This window comes from Agelaius tricolor, unplaced genomic scaffold, assembly GCF_023055355.1.
Source record: "Agelaius tricolor isolate 1412-34295 unplaced genomic scaffold, bAgeTri1.0.p SCAF_11, whole genome shotgun sequence".
Lineage (NCBI taxonomy): Eukaryota > Metazoa > Chordata > Aves > Passeriformes > Icteridae > Agelaius > Agelaius tricolor.
In genome coordinates, this window is record NW_027269271.1 from 13114954 (window position 1) to 13137900 (window position 22947).

At 37.5% G+C, this 22947-nt stretch overlaps 1 protein-coding gene across 10 annotated transcripts in view; it reads left to right on the top strand.

Annotated features, from left to right (window-relative positions):
* The window catches only part of DPYD (dihydropyrimidine dehydrogenase), a 331540-nt gene that overhangs the window by 154719 nt on the left and 153874 nt on the right, over positions 1 to 22947 (top strand). For all 10 annotated transcript variants that reach the window (XR_011680584.1, XR_011680586.1, XR_011680585.1 and 7 more), the window contains exons 10-13: positions 2063 to 2232; positions 3893 to 4103; positions 12187 to 12371; positions 19666 to 19881. Coding sequence is in view for 4 of the 10 variants with exons in the window: in XM_071436195.1 (XP_071292296.1) it covers positions 2063 to 2232; positions 3893 to 4103; positions 12187 to 12371; positions 19666 to 19881 (782 nt within the window). In the remaining 6 variants the exon portion in view is untranslated. The remainder of the gene's footprint in view (positions 1 to 2062; positions 2233 to 3892; positions 4104 to 12186; positions 12372 to 19665; positions 19882 to 22947) is intronic.

The following is a 22947-nucleotide window of genomic DNA, read 5'->3' on the forward strand; positions in this document are numbered from 1 at the left end:
CAGAAGTGAAATTCTGCATCCCATCTGTCCCATCTCCTAGCTGTTTTTATCAAATGCTTATTTCTGTCTGTATTCTTAAGCTCAGAATAATCTTAAATGATTTGGGAGAAAAGGGTGAACTTTTGGGTTTTCTTTTTGAAGACAGAGATGTTTAAAATTAAAACAGATTGAGAATATGCAGTGCAGCACATTCGTAGATTAACAAAGGAAAAGTAAATTCTGCAAAACAAAACTCTCTTGAAACAATTTGACTAAAAATACTTTGTAGAATTCTGAGAAGATATGTAGCAGTTGTGTACTGTAAGTCACCTGCCTGCAGGAGGATCTATATACTGTGATCCAGATATTTCAAAATATTGCAAAGTAACTCTCTTGATAAGCTAGCAAATATGATAATATGATTTCTTTATATTAAGTCTACAATGGGAAAAAGGATGAACTTGGAAGAACTAACCTTTTCTGATTGACAGTAATAGATAGGTCTTTGGTGTTGTCTGTTAATTAACATGGTCTCTTTTACTTAATTCTCCTAGTGTCTGTCTGTAGCTATAGCACCTTTTGCTCTTTAAGGCATGGAATTATAAAATAAAATATACACGTACTACATCCTACTCTATCCTCCTTTTTTCACTGTGACAGTTATCTAAATAATAGACATAATAGACTTATTCATGGTAAAATATATATTCTGCCTGCTTATTAATTCTGAATGCCACTTGTTAATACACTTTCCTCCAAAAGGGTTTCCTCTTGCAAATACATAGCTGTGAATTTACCTCAGGAGTGTGTTCCCAGGAGCAAAGCAGGCTGCTCTGACTGATCCCGTCTACACTCACACTCTAATGGCACTCTGAGCTGCCAGCCCCCTGCTTCACTTGTGCTTTTTCCACTGGTCAATTTGTATGGAGTATTAAGTTCACTAAAAATAAATGAGAAAAGTTTTTAGAGAGAATTTCAGACTAAGAATCCTGTTAAATAAATAGCCAATGTGATGCCACATTCATGGGTGAGCGGGGGAATGTCTCACTCTGCTTGTATGTCTAAATGAAAAGGATTGTTTACTTCAGTAATGCTTGTGTTCCACAATTACATATGAAAATCTGCTACAGTAGGATACTTGTAGGATACTTACTTACAGTAAGTAAATGGCCAGCTTAGTGCCTCCTGACTGGAACTGTCCTGGACTCGGTAAGAATATAGCTTTGTATGATTTATGTCAATATTTTCCAAGTTGTAACCATTTGCCTAATCAACACTTAGTTGTACTTAAACATGTGATAAAGTACAGTCTCATCCAGGGAACAGGCACAGTTCAGTTTTACTTAACTATTTCTTGTTTAATTGAATCATTAAATACAAGCTGTAGATGATAAACACATAATGTTGTCATTTTCTCCATGTAACTTTTTACAAATGATTTATAGAAAACGACTGTAGATTAAGCATTTTCTTCCAGTAGAAGAACTAGGAATTGCTGTTAAAATATTCTTTTCCTTCATGTTCAGCTGATGAATAGCCTCAGAGAATCATGTCACCACCAGAACAGTGTCAGTGCTTTATAGAAATCTGAGGGGACTGATGTTGGTATACTATTACACAAAACTATAACTAACAACAACTGGTCATCTTTTTTGTTGTTGTTGTTTTGTCCCGTTGTTGTTGTTTTGGATTGGTTTTGTTTTTGTTTTTTGGTTTTTTTTTTTTAGCTGGGAGGATGATGAATCTGATGAGAGAGAAACTTACTTTTTGAATAAAAAGATCTCACAATTCTAGTTTCAATCTGACACGACCCACAATCCTACAAACATGTTGTCATTTGAATTCTTTCTCAATAGGAAGATGCAGCTGTTTAGAGTACTGACTATGAAATTATGTATATGGGCATATCTTAAAAGGGGGAATGAAACTGTCTTTCAGTAGCGCAGAATAATTTGATAGTGACACTCCATGCTTGGAAACTGTAAGATGCAATTTTACACTGCTTTGAGTACAAGTACCTTTTGAGCTGTCATGCAGAAATGGCTTCTCTACTTGAAAATGGGGTTTTCCTTTTATCTTTCAGGGATGTGTGCCTGTCACTCTCCATTGCCACCAATCCATGGAACTGTGATTGTACTCGGGGCAGGAGACACTGCTTTTGACTGTGCAACATCTGCTCTGCGCTGCGGAGCTCGTCGCGTCTTTGTGGTCTTCAGGAAGGGATTCACTCATATCAGGGCTGTCCCAGAAGAGGTAAAATTGAATAGCAGCATTTCTGAGAAGGCATATTAGGTACTTCTATGTGACCTGAAAGCATGCTATAGGTACTTAGCAAACATCTGCTAAAGGTTTTGGTTATAAAAATGCTCTTAAAATGTGTTAATGTCTATTAAAGATCTGAGGCTCACTTTGTATACTCTGTGTTTAAATAATTTTCCACTGTTGTATTTGTTTCCTGACAAGGCAGAGAGATGTATTTGCAAACGGGGTTAGAATTTCTTATAAGTTAGGAAATGAACTAAAATTTTCAATGTTGGAATCAAACAGCCATTAGAGTATTGTAGGTAGCTCTTCAGATCATGGTTAGATCCTATAATGATACCTTCTAGCTGTTGTTTAAGGAATCTCAGTGATTCTGACATTGCCTTATGAGCCTATAGAAGGCTTTCTTTCTTTCTTACCTTTCCTTTCTTTCTGGTGAGAAAATTACTTACAGTGATTTTGGCTTTGAATCACTGCCAATGATAGTGAAGCAATGTTATTCATCACATATTTCAGCATTCCAATCCATTTGGTTTTAGTTTGGCTTTGTAGTTTGGCATTTATTAGATCATCTGCACATTTTGAAATTATTCTGCTTCCTCAATTTATATGTACTACAGGAGTTTTTTCAGATTTTTTTCTTATTTTGGTGGTCTTTTTCTGTTTTTATTTATTTGGTGCATTACACTTTTATATACTTGAGAATAGCACACCATCTAATGCATCTTTATAATGAGATTTATGGTAGTTTGGTCGTCTGGTTCAAGAATGTGGGCATCTTAGATCTTCCAGAAGGGAAATGGAGCTGCAAAGGAAGTAATAGAGGGTTTCTTGGTGCATGATTTACTTCTGTTGCACTTCAGTCAAGAGTTCTAGACACCACGAGATTACCAAGCCATTGCACAGACTCATGTGCTATTCAGATTCTTACTATAATCTGAACCAAAATCTTTCATAGAAGCCTGGGTAAATTTCTAAAAGTTGTCAATATTTTTACTCATCCAATCGTGCAGTGGGTCTTGAAAACAGTAAAATAAAAGTAGCTTCATTTAGTAATGGCCATGATAAAATCATGTCAGATGGGATATTACATGTTCAAAAAAGTTGTGTAGATAGAGACAGTCAAATTCTGAAGATTATTGACTTTAACAGTTTTACCACAGCAGAGATTCAGAAGATCCTTAAGTCTGGATTGTCACTCAGAAAACTGTTGATTGTACACGGTAGTAAGCCTTTAATAAAATCTTAAAATCATAGTAAACATAAATCAGGGCATGGACTAAGTTAATACTAGGCCACTTCTTAAAAGACACAGATATTAATGTAAGAGAAATCTTTTGCCCTAAAAAAAGTTAAACATATTCAAAGTAACAGAAAAATTAAAAAAATATATTGGAGAAATAAGAAAATATTTGAGAAATATTTGCCTTGAAAGTTTACTTACTGCCACTGCTTGATGTGATAGCATGAGAGGCTCTGAAGCTGACTGTAAGATGACTCTCTGCATACTGGACAAGGCTGATTTCTGCTATAGTAGAATCCATGGTAACATCTTGAGTCAAAAAATATTTCCTGGTTGGTTTGTTTGGGGCTTTTTTCCCTGAAAATGCAGCATGTTAAAGTTATATATTTTATTGCTTCTACTCTACAGATGGAACTTGCAAAAGAGGAGAAGTGTGAATTTCTGCCTTTCCTCTCTCCTCGGAAAGTTGTTCTTAAAGGTGGACAAATTGTTGCTATGGAATTTGTTCGAACGGAGCAGGACAGCGATGGAAGCTGGAGAGAGGATGAGGATCAGGTTGTTCGTCTGAAAGCCAACGTGGTGATCAGTGCCTTTGGCTCCGTTCTGAGCGATGATAAAGGTAACCCTGACCAATGCAAATACAGATTGCTCTTTTAGCTGCATGTCCTGTCCCTTAACAGTTTTGTCAGATGGGTCTTTTGGAGATTACTTAGCTTGTGACTGCTGGTCCTCTTACAGGAGTTTGTCCTTCAAACTGTTTGTCCTAGGAAGACCTTTTAGAAAAAGACTCAGAGGTCTGGTAACTAAGCAGTTCTCTGCAAATTGCTGTATAGAGCTGGAACTCAGCATTGAAGTACAGTTCCTCAGCATATATTTTTCTTCTCAGTGCAAGTGGGATCTCAAAGAAACTCTTGGGAATTTCTTCTGGTCTCATTAATTAACTCTAGAGAAACTCATTATGTTATATCTTTAAGCTGAACTGATCTGATCTCTGAAATATCTTTTTTTTAACTTTGCAAATTAAACAGGCATTGAAACATTCATTATTCTGGTTCAGCTGGTCTGGGTATTAGTTATTTCTTGTGCATATACAAGAGAACTGAGACTTCTCTCTTACACAATATTTCTTAGTTGCACTTTACAAGGTTTAGTCTTAAAAATTAGCAATTACTTCATTCTGTATTAAAGATGCAGAAATTGGAACATTGATGACATTTCAGAGATTGGATGAATTGTCTCCATTTAGCAGAGAGATGAACATGAATATAGTCAACATGGGAACTGAGCAGTGTTTAGATTGTTCTCTTCTGACACTAGGTTAGATTTTAGAAGTTCAGGCACATACATTGAATGTGCCTCAGAATAAAAACACTGACTCAGAAGAAGACACACTGATAGAATTAGAAGGTCTTTGGCTTGGAGATGGTCATCTAGGCTAGCAAATTCTGAAAGCCTTGGTGAACAATATGCCTGCCTCTCCAGGGCATGGTCATGCCAGCTAATTAACCCATGGCATGTTTTCATGGTCCTTTGGGTATAAATGCTCTGACAGAGGACTTGGCAAGTGCCTCAGATTGCACAAGACCAGAAAATTTGATATTCAGAATTTCTTAGTATGATGTACTTTTGTGAATCTTTGAAATCAAGTAAAATGGTAAATCCTAAGTGATGTAAGCAGGCTCTAAACCTGAATGATGCACTCCCTGCTCCACATCCAGTTGTATAGAATGGTAAACCATCCTGCAACCATGAGAAGAGTCTAAACCTTCTCCTACAGTAAAAAGGATCAGCCTGGTATTTTGAGGAACATGTGAAGTGAGCACCAGGAGCAGTCCTATCTTGTGTGTGCTGCTAATGCTTTGGAGCAGTTTTTGGCATCCTAGGCTGTTTCTAGACAGTGACTGCTCCCAGCTCACTCCTCAGGGCTGCCTGCTGGCCTGCTGCTGCTGCCTCCTGCTCTACAGGGCACAGGAGAGAACAGACTCACTCCCATTCCTCTTGGAGATGTATTGCTGTGGAAAGATTGTCATTTGTGTGGGTCATATTTCAAAGCTCAGTCTAACCTCCAGGGTGCAGGAAGAAAAGGTTTTAAGGGCTTTTTTAAAGAGATTCATTAACTACTCTCATGACGGTGTTGATTAACTGAGAATTTTGGCAAATTTTGTTGGTTCTGGTGGTAATTTTGCTTTTAAAACTCTGTGTTTAGATTTTTTGGAAGGGTTTCTAGAATCTCATGTGGTAAATCAATATTAACCTATTCAGTCAATATATTTTGTTGTGATTCATAGACCCCACAATACAGGAATGATTCTGTTTTCTCCCACGTTAAAAATTATCTCAATTAAAAGATTGAATTTACTGTGCTAAGCAGCCAGTAAGTACTGTGCTATAGTACTGTGCCAGTCTTGTATTTCCTAGGGCACATTCACAGTCTAAATTAATTGTTGAGAGGTTTTTAAATAGGAACATAAAATGGGAGGGGAACAGTCATGCAGTGAGCTGATCATGAGAGAATAGAGTAATTTACTTTGGGGGTGAGCAAAACACCTCAGTTTCATGCTGTATTTTGGGTGAAACTGCTGTTAGAAAAGCAATCAATAAACAGGAAAAATGCAAGTCATTTGTGTTGGATGTTGTAAAAGTGAAAAGAAACTAAGACTTGAGTGCACAAAGTGCTTATTTTGAGCATACCATTTCAGTTGCTTTTAAGTCTTTTTTTTAGGCTGTCTTAATGAAAGTCAAATTTGCTTTTCACTATTGAGCTCGATTACAACCAAAACTCCAGACTACTTCAGTGTACATAACAAAACTAAATTAAAAATTAAAAAAAACCCCACCAAAACATCATCTTAGTGTCTTGTTGTGGTTTTTTGTTTTTGTGGTTGATTGGTTTTTCTAAATGAGGTACAATTCATTTAGTAACAGTTCTGTATTCAAGAGATGAAAATATTCAGGTATTCCCCATCAATAGAGAGAGATAAAAATACTTGAGGTACTCAAAACTGTCAATGCTCATGGCTCAATGCCATGAGCAAACTGATTTGACTTGGAACTTGATCTAACTTTGAAGGGAATGGAATAGGTAACCTCCAGAGGGCCCTTCTGGTCTCAATTATCCTGTGACTGGGTGACTCAGGTGCAGGTTGAATAAACATGTTAATTGCTGCTCATACAAAGAGCTCTATCAATTGACCTAATTCGTATGGCACCTCAGGGAACTGCAAATGCAGTATTGGTATGGGCTAAGATAGCTGGTTATATCCTATAAAACCTGGTTCTACTGATAAAAGAATAAAGAAAATACTGTCAAAACCAGAGAGATTAAAATTAGACTTAGCCCCAGTTCAACAAAGTGTTCAGGGCAGCCTTGATGCTCATGTTGGAAAGTTTTGTAAGAAGCCATAAGTGTGTGGGTGACTGAGCAGAAATAGCTCATAGGTTAGAAAGTTTTTTCTGGTCTATTATCCTCAACAAGATGTTTCCTATTCTTGCCTGGTAACTATTAAATTTGCAACTGAGATTCCATGTGTTCACAATAGGTACTTAGTCTTTTATGTTTTGTTAAAATAAAATGGTTGATGGTGTTTTTAAGCAGCATTTCTAGTGGGTATTCATCCTCCCATTGAGAATCATATAAATGCATCACTTACTTTAAAAAATTGACTCCTAGTTTGATTTTATGCTCCTGGAGTTGCTCATAGATGAAACAGGGGAGTTGCCTTCTAGACTGTTTTAAGAAGGTTACCATTTTACTAAAACCAGTAAAAAACCATTGTTCTAATCCAACTACTGCAGATGGAGTAAGAAAAATGTTTTGCTTCTTCTTGAAAAAAAATTTTTTTGCAAGTACAGGCTGCTTTATTTTAACTGCACAGCTTACCAGAGCCTTCAAGCCATCGTAATTGACCCACAGAAGAAAGAGCTGTGAGAGAAATTTTGTACTTTTTCTTTGGTTACTGCTTTTTTTGCTTATTTTGTTATTTTTGAGGCTTACAATGTGCTAGTGAATTGCTGAAGTATCTTCTGTCATCATTCCTAATTGCAACTACTCAACACGTACACTTGCAATTCTGTGTGCTCCCTCATACTGTGTCCAGCCTCTACATCCTAGTTAACATCAGTCCCATTGGTTTTAAAGCCTGAACTCTGAATAACCCTTTTCTAATCCTTCCGATAAGCGAAGGGAACAATACTTTAGGACTGCAAGATTTTGTAACAAATGCCTTTGTTCGGATTTATTTTCTTGAATGTCCAGTGAGAACAATGGAGAAAGTATGGAAAATAGTGCTGAATATGTGCTACAAAATTCAGTGCAGAGCAAAGGACTAAGCCAGGATAGGGGACTGGCAACCTAACTTTAGTTTGACACTCTGTTTAGTGGGCGGCATTAAAGAGGAAGAATTCACATGTAACCAGAACACTGAATCTTAGCATGATAATGTCTGTTTTATTTTCTTGGAACAGCAAAAAAGAGAAATGAAAAAATATCCAAGCAAAATCCAAGTACCACCTTTGTAAAAAAATCCCCGAAGTAGTAAGTTATTTGTGAACCAAAATATGTTTTATGAAAATTTTGGTAGTAGCTAGCTATTGCATCGTTGACTGAAGGGCAAAACTTTATTTCATAATTCCAGGAATCAGTCACAACTTTCAGATATTTTGATTTTACTTTTAGTACAGCTGTCATCTTTCTTGGAAACTGCAGCAGCAAACTTACTGCTTCCCTAGAACAGTTCAACATAAAGTAAAGATAACTTTTCCTAAGTTGTTTATAATTTTATAATTTAACCTACTTATAGTTAATTTTTATGTCTACAGTTTGAGAAGTATTTGCTAGGGAACAAGGGAAAAAAAGTTTTCAGAGCTCTGATCTCATAAGTGAAAAAGATTTTCGTTTTCCTTTGATCAAATATAGAACTCCAAATGGCACAGAAACCAGGAGTCCTGGAACTTGGGGGGACTGTTGAGTTTCTTCATAGAGCCTGCTCAGACAGCTGGGTAACTTTGCCCTCAGAGCACTGAAGCCTTGGCTATCTAATGGAAGAGTAAAGGGCGGAGGGGAGGCTGTGCTACCCCAGCTGGGAATGCCCTGGCATCTGCCTGCTAGCACAGCATCTGCCTTCCACCAACAGGCTTTGAGGCACTAGAGTTGTAAAAAAATTGTTATTTAAAACTGAAAATTATGTATGTTCAAAAGATTCCTATTCAAATAGATAGGAGTTTTCCTGCTGAGTCATTTGGAATAGGATTTTTCTCTACAAATAGGTTTACTGAATGAGCTTGGGTGCAGCAATGCCATGCTCTGAAATCATTACCCATTCCCAATATCAAAAAGTGGCTTCATGATGATTTCTAAAGCCCTGTTTACTTAGGGCAGAAATTCTTCTCTTTGAGTTGATACACATCAGACACTTCTGCTTGCTAGTGACAGAAAACAAAGGCAGTAGCAGCCTGCAGCAGGACCCTCTCCCACCATAGCTGGACCTAGCTTTATCCAGTCAAACCATTTTTTAATCCTGTTCAGGACACTAGTGGGGTAGAGGATGTTGGAAGCATGATTCTGCCTTTCTTTATTTGCTGGGCATTTAGACTGGGCAGTGTCAGCAGTTAATCAGTTAGTGCATGCAACAGCTGTAGTTATACATTTCAGATTAAGAAAGTTACTGTATATTTGTATTTTTCAGAAGTAACTCTACTATTCACTTTAAAGGAATTCTGTAAGATGGATATCAAAAATAGCATTAATGAGCTACTAAAGCTAAAATTATAGGAACTTACCAAATTGGTTAAACATAAAAACCATTAAACTGTTTATTGAAGCTTCACAGATATACTGCAGCTAATGAGCATTTCTGCTATTTAAATAAGCCCAAATTGAACACACATTACATAGATGCATAATTAGTCATGGCAGTCACACAGAGACTCACTTTTAAAGCTTTATTTGAGGAATCTTTTCCATTTGATTTGTTTCGTTAATTAAAATATTTTTTCTGTATTCACTTATATTTTAATATTGTTTTTGCAAATGCTATAATTTGCTGCTGTGTTTCCATTTGTGTTTGTTTGCTCTGTGAATATAGTGAATTTGGAAAATATATTCAGCACTGTTCTTTTGTTTTGTTAGCATCACTTGATAGCGGTAGAATAATTAAATTGTATGTTGTCGTTCATCCAGAAGGATCTTTTCAAATGATATATAATATCTCACTAGGCTGGGGGGGAGATGGCAGCACAAACACAGGTTTGTGTTTGCAGTTTGAATTTCAAGAGAAACAATGTGTTAGTTTTAACTTTGAAGACTGAAACTGAGAGGGTGAAGGTTTTTAAAGATACTTTTTGCCTCTGTCCCAAATGATGCACCGAGCATTAAATATCTGATTTGCTTGTTGTTCAGTGTCAAACACCAATTCAGATAACCAATAGTTCAAGCTCACATTTGGCCCCTGGGCTCTCTTTCACCCTTGCAGGGGCAGAGAAAGGACTTTCCTTTCTGAAGACAAAAGTTCTCCCCTGCTTTGTGCATGTGGTCTGGGAGGTGCTCCCTTCAGCCTCTCAGTTGCACCAGGTATCAGATCCAAATTGTGAGGATGTTAGGAATTCTTATATAAAATGCTTTTGAACCATGCCCTTTTTTTATATAACCTAAATCTTGGAGATTTTAAGAAAGAAATAAATAGCAGTTGGATACCATGTCAACCTTGCCACCAGGGAAATGTTCTTTCTTGATTTTAAAAATACTGATCACGCAGACAAATCCCCAGGCCTGGAGAGATGTTTCAGGTGAAGATAAGTTGGGCATTCTTCATACTCAAAAAGCGTTTTGTATAATTATGTCCAGACAGCTATTTTAGAACAAAGCAATTCAAAGAGATTTGAGAAATGTAATAGATACAGGATAACAGAAGTAATACCCTGTTTTTCCACAAAATGAAATAAGTAGTCATAACTCCCAGTTTTACATAATTTCTTTTGAAAAACTACATTTTCAACAGCATATTGTCCTCAGAAACCTTTACTGTGGTTCAGTCCTGTCTCAGACAGAAGTCATCTATTAAATCCCCAGTACCAAGTTTTCCTCTGTTTTTTTCCAAACATGTCTTTACAAGCCTGTACATATTTAACTTGTGAGAGCCGTCTAGACCACATGCTGAGATGGTACCACTGGATGCAATAAGTTATCCTATATATGACAAATATAAGATGATCAAAAGCTTTCTTGAAGTACACACAGTCTGAGGCACAAAGAGAAAGTTAATGTATTGATTTCTGAAGGATTTTTGATAAAACTGCTATCAGCCAACTCTTTCCTTTAAAAAAACCCACACAAACTGAAAAAGCCCAAACCCAAACAAACCAAACCCCTCATTTTCCAGATGAAAAATGTCTCAGTCTGAAGGTTGTGTTCCATGTGATCTTTCAGTAATTTAGATATTTTTACAGGACACAATTTCTTAAGTTTTTGAGTTTGTTGCTACCCAAATATTATTTTTGTCAACTTAAGCCTCATGTATATGCCACGTGGGAGAGACTGTGAAGGCAATAGGTCTTGCAGATAGATTAAATACTTCTGGTAGAAAATCTGGTACAGGCTTTCAGTTAGAACTGTCTTCTCTGACTCAAGCTTCTGAACAAGTTGCAAAAAATCCTTTGAGTCCTCTGAATATGTTTGTAAATGCCAAGGTTGAGGAGGAGAGTGTAGGTGGGACAAATAGGTGACAATGTTTGTGTCTTGCTTCTTGTTTCATTATTTTGCCCCTGATTATACACAGCCTCCACTTTGAAATACATTTCTAATATGGAAGTGAAAGGAGACACAGAGCCTTGGATGAAAATCCCATCACTGTGATGTGTGGGAACGCTGTGTTTGAAGCTTGCTCTGTACTGAGGCGTGTGCTGGGACAATACCATGACTTTGCCCTTTGTGTTGGAGAAGTCTTCATCTTAAACTGGCAGGTTTCTCTTTTACGTTTATGACAGTGCAACTACATCAGTTTAATTGACCTTGGCAATCTGCATCTGCCAGTGGTACGTCCCTGAGGGACATTGCAATTTTAAACTGCATTTTATTGCAGCATGTTCTGTTACTGCAGACAAAGTTATATAGCCCCCCCCCTATTTTGATAGATGCCATCAAAATTTGCTAAAACTATTTATTGAAAAGAATATTCTCTTAATGAAGATACTTTGAAGTGCCTTGTGAATGTAGTAATTTAAAAAATATTAACAGAATATTCTTCTGAGCATTTATGTGTATTTAATGACATTTATATAATGCCAAGCAGCTTAAAAATATTTTTTTTGTTTTCAAATCTACATTATTTGGAGGAAAATAATATTTCTTGTGCAAAATGCCTCTATGTGCTGTTTCCTAACAGCATGAAAAAGATTAGAGTCTTTAAATACATGCATTAAAAAAATTCAGAAGTTGTAGTGAAAAGATACAAAAGATACTGTCTTCTTCTAACCATTTGATTTTGATTGTGGTTTTATGGTTTCATTTGTAATATGTGTAACATGTTTTGAAGTGAGCCTTTCTTCCAGGATGTTCTGAGTTTGAATATTAAGTCAGGATGGATTTGACTTTAATGAGAGATATCTTTCTCAGCATTCGATTTTCCTATTGTTATCATCAAATATTTGACAGATTTTAGCAACAGTTTTTTCTTTTATTAACATATTTTTCATTTATTTAATTATAGTCAGAGAGGCCATGGCACCTATCAAGTTTAACAGATGGGGTCTCCCTGAAGTAGACCCAGAAACGATGCAAACAAGTGAGCCCTGGGTGTTTGCAGGGGGCGACGTTGGTGGTCTTGCCAACACTACGGTGGAATCTGTGAACGATGGCAAACAAGCTTCCTGGTACATGCACAGATACATACAGGTGACTCCTTCAAAAGTACTTTTCTCTTTCCCAGTTTGATCTCCTTTTAGATACTTTGAAAAATATTTTCATTGTGGTTTTGATTCATTATACAAATTTTGAGAAATAATACATAGATTATCTGGTGATTAGAACATTACATATTCATTCATCTTGGATCACATATTAGAGTTTGGGTAGGTGAACTCAGCTTTCTTATATTATCTTAACACTAAAATTCAAGCAACGTGTTCTTGGCCCCAGCTCTGAATTCCGCTCAATGGTAGTAAGTCTCCCTGCACAAGAGACACTGCAAGCAGAAGCCCTATTTGGGTAATTGGGGAAAAGGAGTGAGCTCCATAAGTATTAAAAAGTAAAATCTTCCAGCAGTGCATAAAGTAAAAATTAACTACTGCCAATGTTGTTACCCGAGGAAGACATTTTTAGTTTACTAACAGTTTACAGAGTGCTCAGGTTATCTACACTGGAACCCAAGTTTGCTCTGATGAGACTGATGAACTGGATACAAGAGCTTGACAAAAACTAAACATTAAATGCACAGAGGCAAGTAATGCAAAGGAGAATTTATGTGAGAAATGTAATACATACAAACCTGAAAAACCTCATGTCTCCCTTTGGTTCTCCTTGCATGTTGCTGACTCTGCCCTAATTTTTCTAGTAGATGAGCACAAAGTCTAGAGGAGCTGAATAGAAACCTCCCGAGACAGAGACACAGCCTGGAGAACCAACTGACAAAAAGTGTGTTCATAGTGCAGGGAACTTTTGAGAAACATGATACATGATTCATTCTCCCACATAAAGAGATTTGAACAACTGAAGTTGGGACTGTAACAGCTCAATGTCTTTCTCCCCCATCCATCTGCTCAAAGCCTCTCTGATTGCATGTTTGTGCAATTTCATGCTGTTGGGGTCTGATTTCACTTCCTAAAAATACTTCAGCTGAAAGCTTGTTGTTAGTATCTGTGCATATTTTTTCGCACTTGTTGTAAAGCACTGTTTGTGTCCTGCCTTCTTAGACCTGATGAAAATGCTGAGTGTGAAACATCTTTAATCCCTGACCTGCTTGCTTAATTTCTCAATGCACAGTGATTTTGGGTAACTGTGGCAGGGGAGAGAAGGTATCTCCTTCTTTTTGTCTCCTTATTCAACCTCTTAGAAATACAGGCAACCCTCATTTATCATGTTGCTTTTTCCACAAAGCTTTTTTTTTTTTATTTTTCCCCTCTGCAATGTATTTAATACTTTGGAAAAAAATCTGAATAGTCATGGCTTAAGAATTAGAATTTTAAATCAAGCAGACTTGTGATATTAGAGCATTTCTGTTACCCTTTGCAGGTTTCAAGGCAGCTTATTCAACCTTACAATCTCACCAGGAAGCTAATGGGAAAGCCTTACAGCAATCTTCACAGGAAAGTTTCCAAATGTCAAGTGTCACCTTTCCAGCTGTTAGATGAATGGGTTGCCCAAGGGCATTTATTTGGATGTGCAACCCTTGTAAAATCTGGTTGCTGTGGTGCAAAATGCTGTAATTTGGCAATTTTCTTCACCAGTGTTTGGAGCTGGTAGAAATTTTAGTGACTGGAGGAGTTTGTTTTTAAAGAAGTTGTTTAGGGAAGGATAAGAGAAGGATTGTATTATCCTTCTGTTTATAGGGACAGGTGTGTGCACATGTGCCTGCCTTTGTGCTCATGTGCGTGCCCATGCACTCAGTTCACAGCTGAGCTGTATTCTGGAAACTTCCAAAAGCAAATGAAAAAATACCCTTGCACACCACCTTACTTTCTCTCTGCTGTGAGATTCTAAAGCAGGCAACCATCCTGTGAACTGAGTGTCTGAATCAAGTGCACATTAAATTTTAAATAAATGCATTGATACTGTCTGTTTCAGTTAAGGAGTAGGTAGCCATTTCCAAAATCACCAACTATATCAGCACCAGGATTTATAAATGATGTAGTCAGTCTTCATCAAAATGAAACTATTCCATAGGATTTCTCAACTAGTCCAAGACAATGTCAAAGAGTATAACTCAAACCTCCCATCCTGACTACTTGCAGAATGCAGTGTTTGAACAGCACGCTGCTTGTATCCCAACCTACTCCAGGCAAAAGGCTAAGCGAACAGATGGGGCTGATATGTGCCCTGAAACTCCAGTCACTGCAAGCTCTGGCACGTGGTCAAGTCAGGCGTGAGATCCAGACTCCAGGACTCTTCAACAGAAATGCCTTATGTTCAATACTGAGAGTTATTTACAGAAGCTTCTTGGCTGCTCTTATGCTGGAAACTTTCCATCATTAGTTGCCTAAATATCTCCTGCCTCTTAACATATTCCTCCCACTATATGAGGCATAGGTTCATCTCAAAAATTGTTGCCTGCAGCTGTGTCAGGTTAGTTTCTATAAACATGACCGGTCAAAGCCTAACTAAGGATAGCTGTAGTAGAACCTGTTAGGAAATACAGTCAGTCTTCCTAGAACCATTCCTTGCAAATCTTTATTGATCCAAACAGAATCAGCCCAATTCATGCAACTTTCTACTACTCACGTTTTCTCTCAATTCAACCTTCTTTTGTTATTCCATGAATGACATAAAAATTTCAATTAAGTAATCGTAGTCATTTATTTAGTTTGGGGATTGTAAGCCTTTGCTTTTATCCAGCAGTGACTTTATGATCCTGTGCAGAAGCAATATGGGCTGCTGTTCTCTTCTAGGCCTCAGTTACCATTCACTTCTTTTTGATGTGTGAATGGATTTAATAGCATAATAGTTATATTGAGGGTAACTCACGAAAATTAAAAGGACTAACTTTTAATTTTCTATGCCTATCTTGAGAGCAAAGACAGTTCCAGTATTTTTGTCTTGGATGACTGTGCCAGCACTAATGCTTCACTCCTGCTCTATTCATGCACTTACCTGTAGCCTATTTTCCCATATATGTCAGTCAAGCTGCCATCTTCTTCTCGCTAAAATCCCTCTTTAAAAGTGACTTTTTTTTCTAAATCACAATAAGTTTTCATTTATTTAAATCTATTTTCTTCTTTACTGTAACCTTCCACTGTGGAAGTTTCTTTTATATTTTTCCTAGACTGAAATGTACATGATACATTTAGAGAATAGAGGCCTAGATCCCCACTGATATAAATTGCACTTCAGTAAGACATCATTCAAGATGAATTTTGGGCACATCACAATGTTATTTTGAACCACTATTGTATATTTTCTATTTTTTTCTTTACCTAGGCTGTCAGAAAATATATGGGCTTTGTCTCTGAAGAGTATAGTGTTGATTCTTTATCAAGATTGACCATTCTCATCTATTCCTTGAGCATGCTTTATACATTATTGAGCATGAATATACATTATTTCATAATCAATACCCAAATTGAGAGGTTCCCAGGAAGCTTGAATTTGAAGCCATTAGTTAGGTTGTCTGTTTCTTTTCAGGATAACTGCAGGAAAAAATTAATGTTCCTTTGTGTAGCTAGAACAACGTATGAAACACTAGCAGGCAGCAATAAAGCACCATTTGCAAAAAAGGTGAATTAAAGGCAGATTCAGGAAGCCTGGTAATTTAGTTGCTTGCTCCTGAATAAGCAATATGTCTGTTACAGAAAGAAAGCCAGAAAGGAACTGAGAAAATCTCTCTCAAAGTGCACCGAGCCCTGAGCAAACCTGCAGTATCAAGGATGCTGGACAAGATAGTCCCCATGTGTCCTTCCAACCACAACCATTCAGAGATTGTATGAAATAATATAAACATATTTGCCACCAAGTTAATTAATGGAGAGAGGATAGCAGAAGCAAGGGAGAAAAGACATGTTTTAAGATCAGACTTCAAAATGGAGAAAGCCAGAGTAAGATGGAAGTATTCAGGAAAACTCTTCCAGGCACTAGGACTTGTAGAGAAGGCTCTCTGTGAAAAATAACAGTAATACAACTACTTGCTTTCACAGTCTATCTTTGTTAAAGGCCAGAAAATGTAGTTAGACCATATCACTCTGGTTTAGGAATTTTCTCCATCTAAAGAAAAGTAATGTCAAAAATTGCATCAGGTCTAAAGCTGAGTTCCTGTCTTTCAGCCCTGCACTGCAGCTCCTGTGCTTTTGCCTTCAGGCCAGTCCTTTACCCTGTTTAGGATGAACTAGACCCACTGCTTGCAATGTGCTGGGGATTTTTCACCACCATGTTCCAGTCTCCAAAAAATTGTCATGATTTCAAGTACCTGCAATATTGGTAGCTCAGCTGGTTGGCATCAAATTGAGAGGAAGAATAGACCACACTTTTTGTCCTCTACTTCTGAAAATCAAGAGAAGAGATATTATAAATAAACTCTTGCCTGCAGGCTTTCTTTTCCTGTTTGTTTGTGCAACGTCAGGGAAATCCTTCATTATAAAGATGATTTCACTTTCAGGAAACTATATACTATTTCTGTTTGCCAAAAATTTTGCTTTGTAGAAAACAATGCATCAAGGCTTATAAAACATATTTATTTTATAAGCATTGTGCTGAAAGGAAAGAAACAGCAAAAAAGGAAGTGATAGGAGGAGGGAGATAAATCTCCAAAGATGTATTGCCACTGACTACTGAACCTTCAGCTGCATCCTGCCCCTGTGTGGTTTTAGATACTTGGTTTATTCCATTGAAACCTTGTATTTCTCCCCTTGCCACCTCTGCTTGGGTCACTTCATCATTAGCAAATCATTGGGGAAATACTGTGGGGCCTGAGTGCATGTGGGTGGAGTTCTTTGTGGTTCTGCTCTTTGGAAGGGAAGTAAGGCAGGAGAAATGGACCCCTGTATGCAGTTTGGGAAGTGGCTTTAGACTGGTCTGAATGATGGCATGCAGGAGGCAAGGCCTATTCCTGCATTTCATACATGGGTTATTTTCAACCATGTGCTTTCACTGCTTTGGTGCTATTTTTTGTTTTGTCTTGTATAGGATATATTTTCTGTTTTACCACAGAAAGGTTGCTAAGAATCACTTTCAAGCAGTGTTCATTTTAGGTGAGAACAATTTTCAGAGATTTAATTGTCCTGATTGGGCAAAGAAACAGTACAATGGAACTTCAGCTTCATATTCAGCACCCTCTGTCTATTTGTCTATAGCAAATTATATTTACAGTTGTACAAACTGTGAATTGTTTGTGATCAATCCTCAGACTGAAATGTATTCACAGGGAACATTTGAACGATTCTGAATAGCAAATTAATTCAAAGTAGAAAATTGCATTTATTGCTCACACGTGCGCAAAAGTGGAGTTGACCAAACAATTTTCCTTAAGTCTTTCTTTGTCATTCTTACAGAATGACAATCAAAGATTTTTTTGTAAGAGTTCAGTATATCAGTTTTTATTTCAGTGGATTTTCCTACTTTCAGATATGTAGGAGACAAAAGTGCTGGCATTTACAAAACACTTTAATTTGAATTGTGTGATCCAGGATTTTCTGGTTTGGCATTGCAAACAACATTTTGCAGTTGAAATATTAGGTAAGAAAAAGTAAAAAAAAAATAAAATTAAAAGGATGAAATCAAACTCAAAGTAATAAAAAGACAAAATTCATTTTTCCTCCTTTTTTTTTTTTTTTTTTTTTTGTTGCCAGTTAACAAAAGCTTTTGAGATGTAGAATGCCAGGCTGTTTGGTTTTGGAAGAACTCAGATGCTCCTGGTGTAGAAAAATAGCCCTACGGGATATGACGTGGAAGAAGCAGTGAGCACTCAGGAAGGAAGAAATGGGGCATGTTTGGCTTTTTATCAAGTGTAACTGCACTGGTTACAGCTGAGAGAGGCCATGATACTGAAGCAAGTTTGGTCCCAAGTGTAGGGATCTTTAGAAATTAGCTTTTCTCAAAATGTCCACCATTAGGGACCCATTCAGGTTCTCATCATTCAGGCTAGGACAATTCCACTACTTTCAGTGCTTTTAAGCCATCAGAAAATTTGGCCCCAAAATGTATCCTCTTTGTTTGAAGATTCAAAGATCTGGGGTCAGAATAGTGTGAGGGGAATCTACACAATCCCAAAACAAAACAGGCATGAACTCTCAGGTTTTAAACCAGCCTAGGAAACAAAAGGCACCAAAAAAAAGGACAAAAAACTCCTCATCCCATCTGTGCTTTTTTAGTTTTCACAGGTAAAAATTGATTAAATAAGTTCCCTAAAGAAAAAAATAAATCAAAAAGCCCAAAAGGCAGCAATTTCTGAGTGGCTGAGGTTTTAAGTCTGCTACAGAAAGTCTTCTCCAAAATTCAAGTACTGGTTCTTTTTGTCCTGCTGAAAAAAGTCTTCTTTTTTAAAGATAGAAGAAACTGCTGTGCTCTTAGCTGTGACTTAGTAGGAACACAGACAGTGTAGGGCTTCTCTGTGTTAGAAGTTCCTGCTTTGTTTCTTTGTGATTTTGTTGAGTCAACCATTTGAGTGAACAAAGATTTAAATTCTATCTACCACAGCTAATCAGGATGCTGTTCAGTATCCATACATGGAAAAAGCTTTTCTCTCTGCAATTTTTATATTATTAGATTCAACATATACACTGAATGCTTTTCACTGACTCTTCAGAGAAAAGACTTTCAAATGAAAACAATAGTGACTGTGGTAGCACAGCCATAATGTGTATGATGTTTTTGATGGCAATCAGACACTAAATTTTTTCAGTCTTGAAGTATATTCATACTACTACAATTAAATATAACCCCAAAATTAGTTTTGCATAGATATGCGATTGTATAGGCTGTATAAAAATCTTTCAAAGTGGGGGAAAAATGTTCAGAGGTTCAGAATACGTAGAGTTAGGGCTGAGTGATCCTCCACATGATGCTTTCCCCTCATTTTTCACAATTTCTTATACTTTTTTTAGATTGGAACCTGAGGAGAGAAATAGAGAGGGTCTGTCTGCATACCCGTTTTTTTTTCAATCTCACTGTTACTGACTGCTGTAGGGAATAGAGATGGCTCTTCAGAAAGGCTGAACAAATGTTTGGACTTAACCAGGCTTATCAGTACAGGATGTAAAGTAACTTTTTCTTCATTAGTTTTGTTACTGTCAGTGTTATTTCCAGCATAGCATAATATTTCAATATTTCAGCATGATGACTGTTTGGGCTGAAGATGTTACATAGGTGAGTGTTTGCATGTTTCGCTGATTTGCAAGTCTGAACACAAAATAGAGTATTTGAACTTTGGGTTATTATGTATTAATTATCCCATTTAACAGGATTAATAATAAATTGTATAAAAATATATACCAGAAAAAAAAATCAGTGGTTTAGTGTTGTTTGTTTGTTTGTTTGTTTTTTACAGTCCTTATATGGTGTTGCAGTTTCTACAGTTCCAGAACTACCTCTCTTCTATACTCCTATAGATTTAGTGGATATCAGTGTAGAAATGGCCGGACTGAAGTTTCCAAATCCTTTTGGCATTGCCAGTGCAACCCCTGCTACTAGTTCTTCAATGATTCGAAGAGCATTTGAAGCTGGATGGGGCTTTGCTGTCACTAAAACATTCTCCCTGGATAAGGTGAGGAAATATTTTAATATTTTTAATATTTTATGTATATTTTGCATGTAACCACATCTTTCTATAATTGAAAAATCTGAATCTTTGGGGAATGGTTCTGTTATATCCAACTAGCATGAAATAGCAGGTAATGGTTATGATGCATTGTGTAGTCCAACTAGCCTGTGAGCTTTCCACAGTGCAGTGACAATTTCTGGTTCTGTTTGTTGTTACATTCTTCCCTTATATTGCTCCGACTTCTAATATTAATCAACAATTAAGTGATTATTTTTTTAAATGCTGCAGTGAAAATGTTTTGTGTGAAGGATCAGAATGCAAAGGGAATGAGTAACAGCTTTGTCACATAACCCACGAAAGGTGGATTCTGAGCCAGAGGCTGCCAAGATAAGCCATTGAACTGGAGGTGCAGCTGCAATGTTATCATGTGGCTGCAAGGGGGAGGCTGGGTGGGAAGTGAAAGAGAAGGATGGAGGCAGCAGAAAACCAAGCCTATGAAGAGAAAAAACACAGTGACATCATCAACCTTCAGTAACATGTAGTGGAGGAGGAAGGAGTTGGAATTAAGTCTTTAAGCCTATGGCTCAGTGTGGCACCTTATAAAAAGCATTTTCTGTAGTTTTAAGTGTGTAATTGCTTGTTTGAATTCAGGAGAATTGCAACTTCTTCTTACTACATTCAAAATGGTGAAGTGAGACTGAGCAAGAAGTTTAGAGTGAAAGAAAACAACAACTTTGATCAACAGATCATAGAGAAAAGAAACAGGTTTTGAGCTGAGATGTAGATACGGTTTTACTTGTGGAGAGAGGAAGAAAACGTGAATCCTTGAACATAGGCCTCAGTAACAGTGTGAGTAATAGCCATGTATTGTTAACCAGTAGCATAGAGTAGTGTGGGCTGAAGAAAGCTTTTGAATTTAATTTGGATACAAGGGCCTTTTATTCTTGGTTCAGAGGGGGGATATACAAAGGTACTGATGGATGGAGCAGAACAGAGAAGGTGGATTTGTTCCTCTTCCACCTTTCCATGGGTAAGTACTATAGGTGAATTAACTATAGTGGGTGCCTCTCTAGTAGGGGGAAGGTCAAGAACAAAATGCTGTGTTGCTGCAGAATGCTGTAAAATAAGTCAGGCTGGATTCTGCTGTCTCTTACACCTGAGGTAGTCCTGGGGAAGTAAGTGTTCATCTGGATTGCAGTGGAGATTCCAATCTACTTCTCAGGGCTTCTTATTAAAAGACTTTTTAGGACATAAATGTCATTCAAGTATGTTTACAACTGACTTACATGTATAACATACCATCAGCTGTAATTATTCTGTGCCTAGGCTACAGCCAACCCATAGCAAGTACTGAGACTTACTTTTTTAATCAGTTTTATTGCTGGTATGCTGGCAGTCCTGCCAGACTGCACGTTGATTACTGTGCATCTCGAGAGTTAAACAGACACAGGCTGAGTTCCAGCTTGGGTGGGAGTTCAGGAGGAAAGACATGCATGTTGTAGGAAGTGATGTTGGTGCTATACTAAGCAGCAGACTCTGAGTCATTTCTGAAATGGCGCCTGCGAAGTGTTCCACTGGATGCCATGCTCTGCAGGTGTGACTCAGATGAAGATCTCTCAAGTTTTTTTTTAAGTATTTGTTGCAATAAGATATTGCAAGTATTATTTAAGTTAGTAAGTTCAGAAAAGTGTTATCTAGTGAATTCTAGTTCAGTGATTGTTATTTCTGCTTAAGCTTCCTTCTAATATTCTGATATTGAATCGTGTTGTGTCTAGTAGAACTGTGTCCCACTCAAGTGCTGCCTAGTTTTTCTACTATTGTGTTCTTCCTAGTACTGCACTTCCTACAGGTGTATTTGTGGCATGATTTCAGGTGATTGGCTGAGAGGTGCTGCAGAAGCAAAATTGCTTTTATTTATCAGAGTAACATGGTACTTAATACTTCAAAAATAACTATTTCAAATGGGAAGAAAAGCTAAGTAGGGGTACGGCAGCTCTTACATAAACTGAGTATACAGAAAGACTGTTCTTGTTGACTTAATGCTAGAACAAGTTGTTGGTAGAGAGTTTGAAATATTATAGGTTGCCATAATGTGCTGACTTTTTTTTTGCTAATTTAGCTTCTTATTATGTAGACATAAATCTTGTACAGCTTTTAGCAGGGAGCAGAATGCTCTCTTGGGCTGTGGTACCAATATTGGGAATTTCAGATTCAGCTGTCCTGCACTAGTCAAAGCTAGTCAAAGCAAACTACGCAGCAGGATCAAGAGCAAAGATTTCCTGATATAAGCCTGCAGAGTTGGTGGGAGGAGGGGGAGCATTTCCCCAGACAGTACAGTTCCCAAGAGTGGAAGAGCTTCTGAGAAGGGAGAGAGCTTGCTAGACACAGTTTTTGGCAGCTGAAGCTTTTCCACTTCAGCCTTGATTGTATGTGCAAGCAGGATTCTGTGTTCTTCCCTCATGTCCTCATTTTATCTGTCCTGGTAAGGCTTAACTGATGGGCTTCCTTCTGATTTGTCAAGCATAACCTGCCTCTGTGGCCATGGGGAACATAGCAGCAGCAGAAATTCTCCCTTATCCAGAACCAATGACTGAATTTGCCATTGTGTTTAGACACTAATAGGGGAAAACAGTGAATTCCCTGTTTACCATGGGCATCCTTTGGCACTTCAGGGAAAGTGACTGATGCAGGCCAAAAATGAGTGACATATAGGTGGTGAAAAGCATATAGAGACCAATCACAAATTTCCATGCATTAACTACGGTGTGATGGAATAAGGTCAGAGAGAAAAGCATGGTAAATCTTGGAAGAAGGGGATCCAAGGATAGAGATAAAAAGGACTCAGGCTGAAGAGCTGTGATTCTGGTAAGACACAGGATTTATTACATATGAGCTACTTCTTTTCTCTCTTCCATCATCTAGCACAGAAAGCTCTTCTAAAGCACAAGGCCAGGGATCCCTGCAGCCCATGTACTGCCTTGTGCAGAGGAGCTGTTGGGTAGCAGTGCTGAAGTTCAGCCTCTGGGCTCTAATTTACTCCCCTAGTCTTTCTAATCCTTGTGTGTCTTG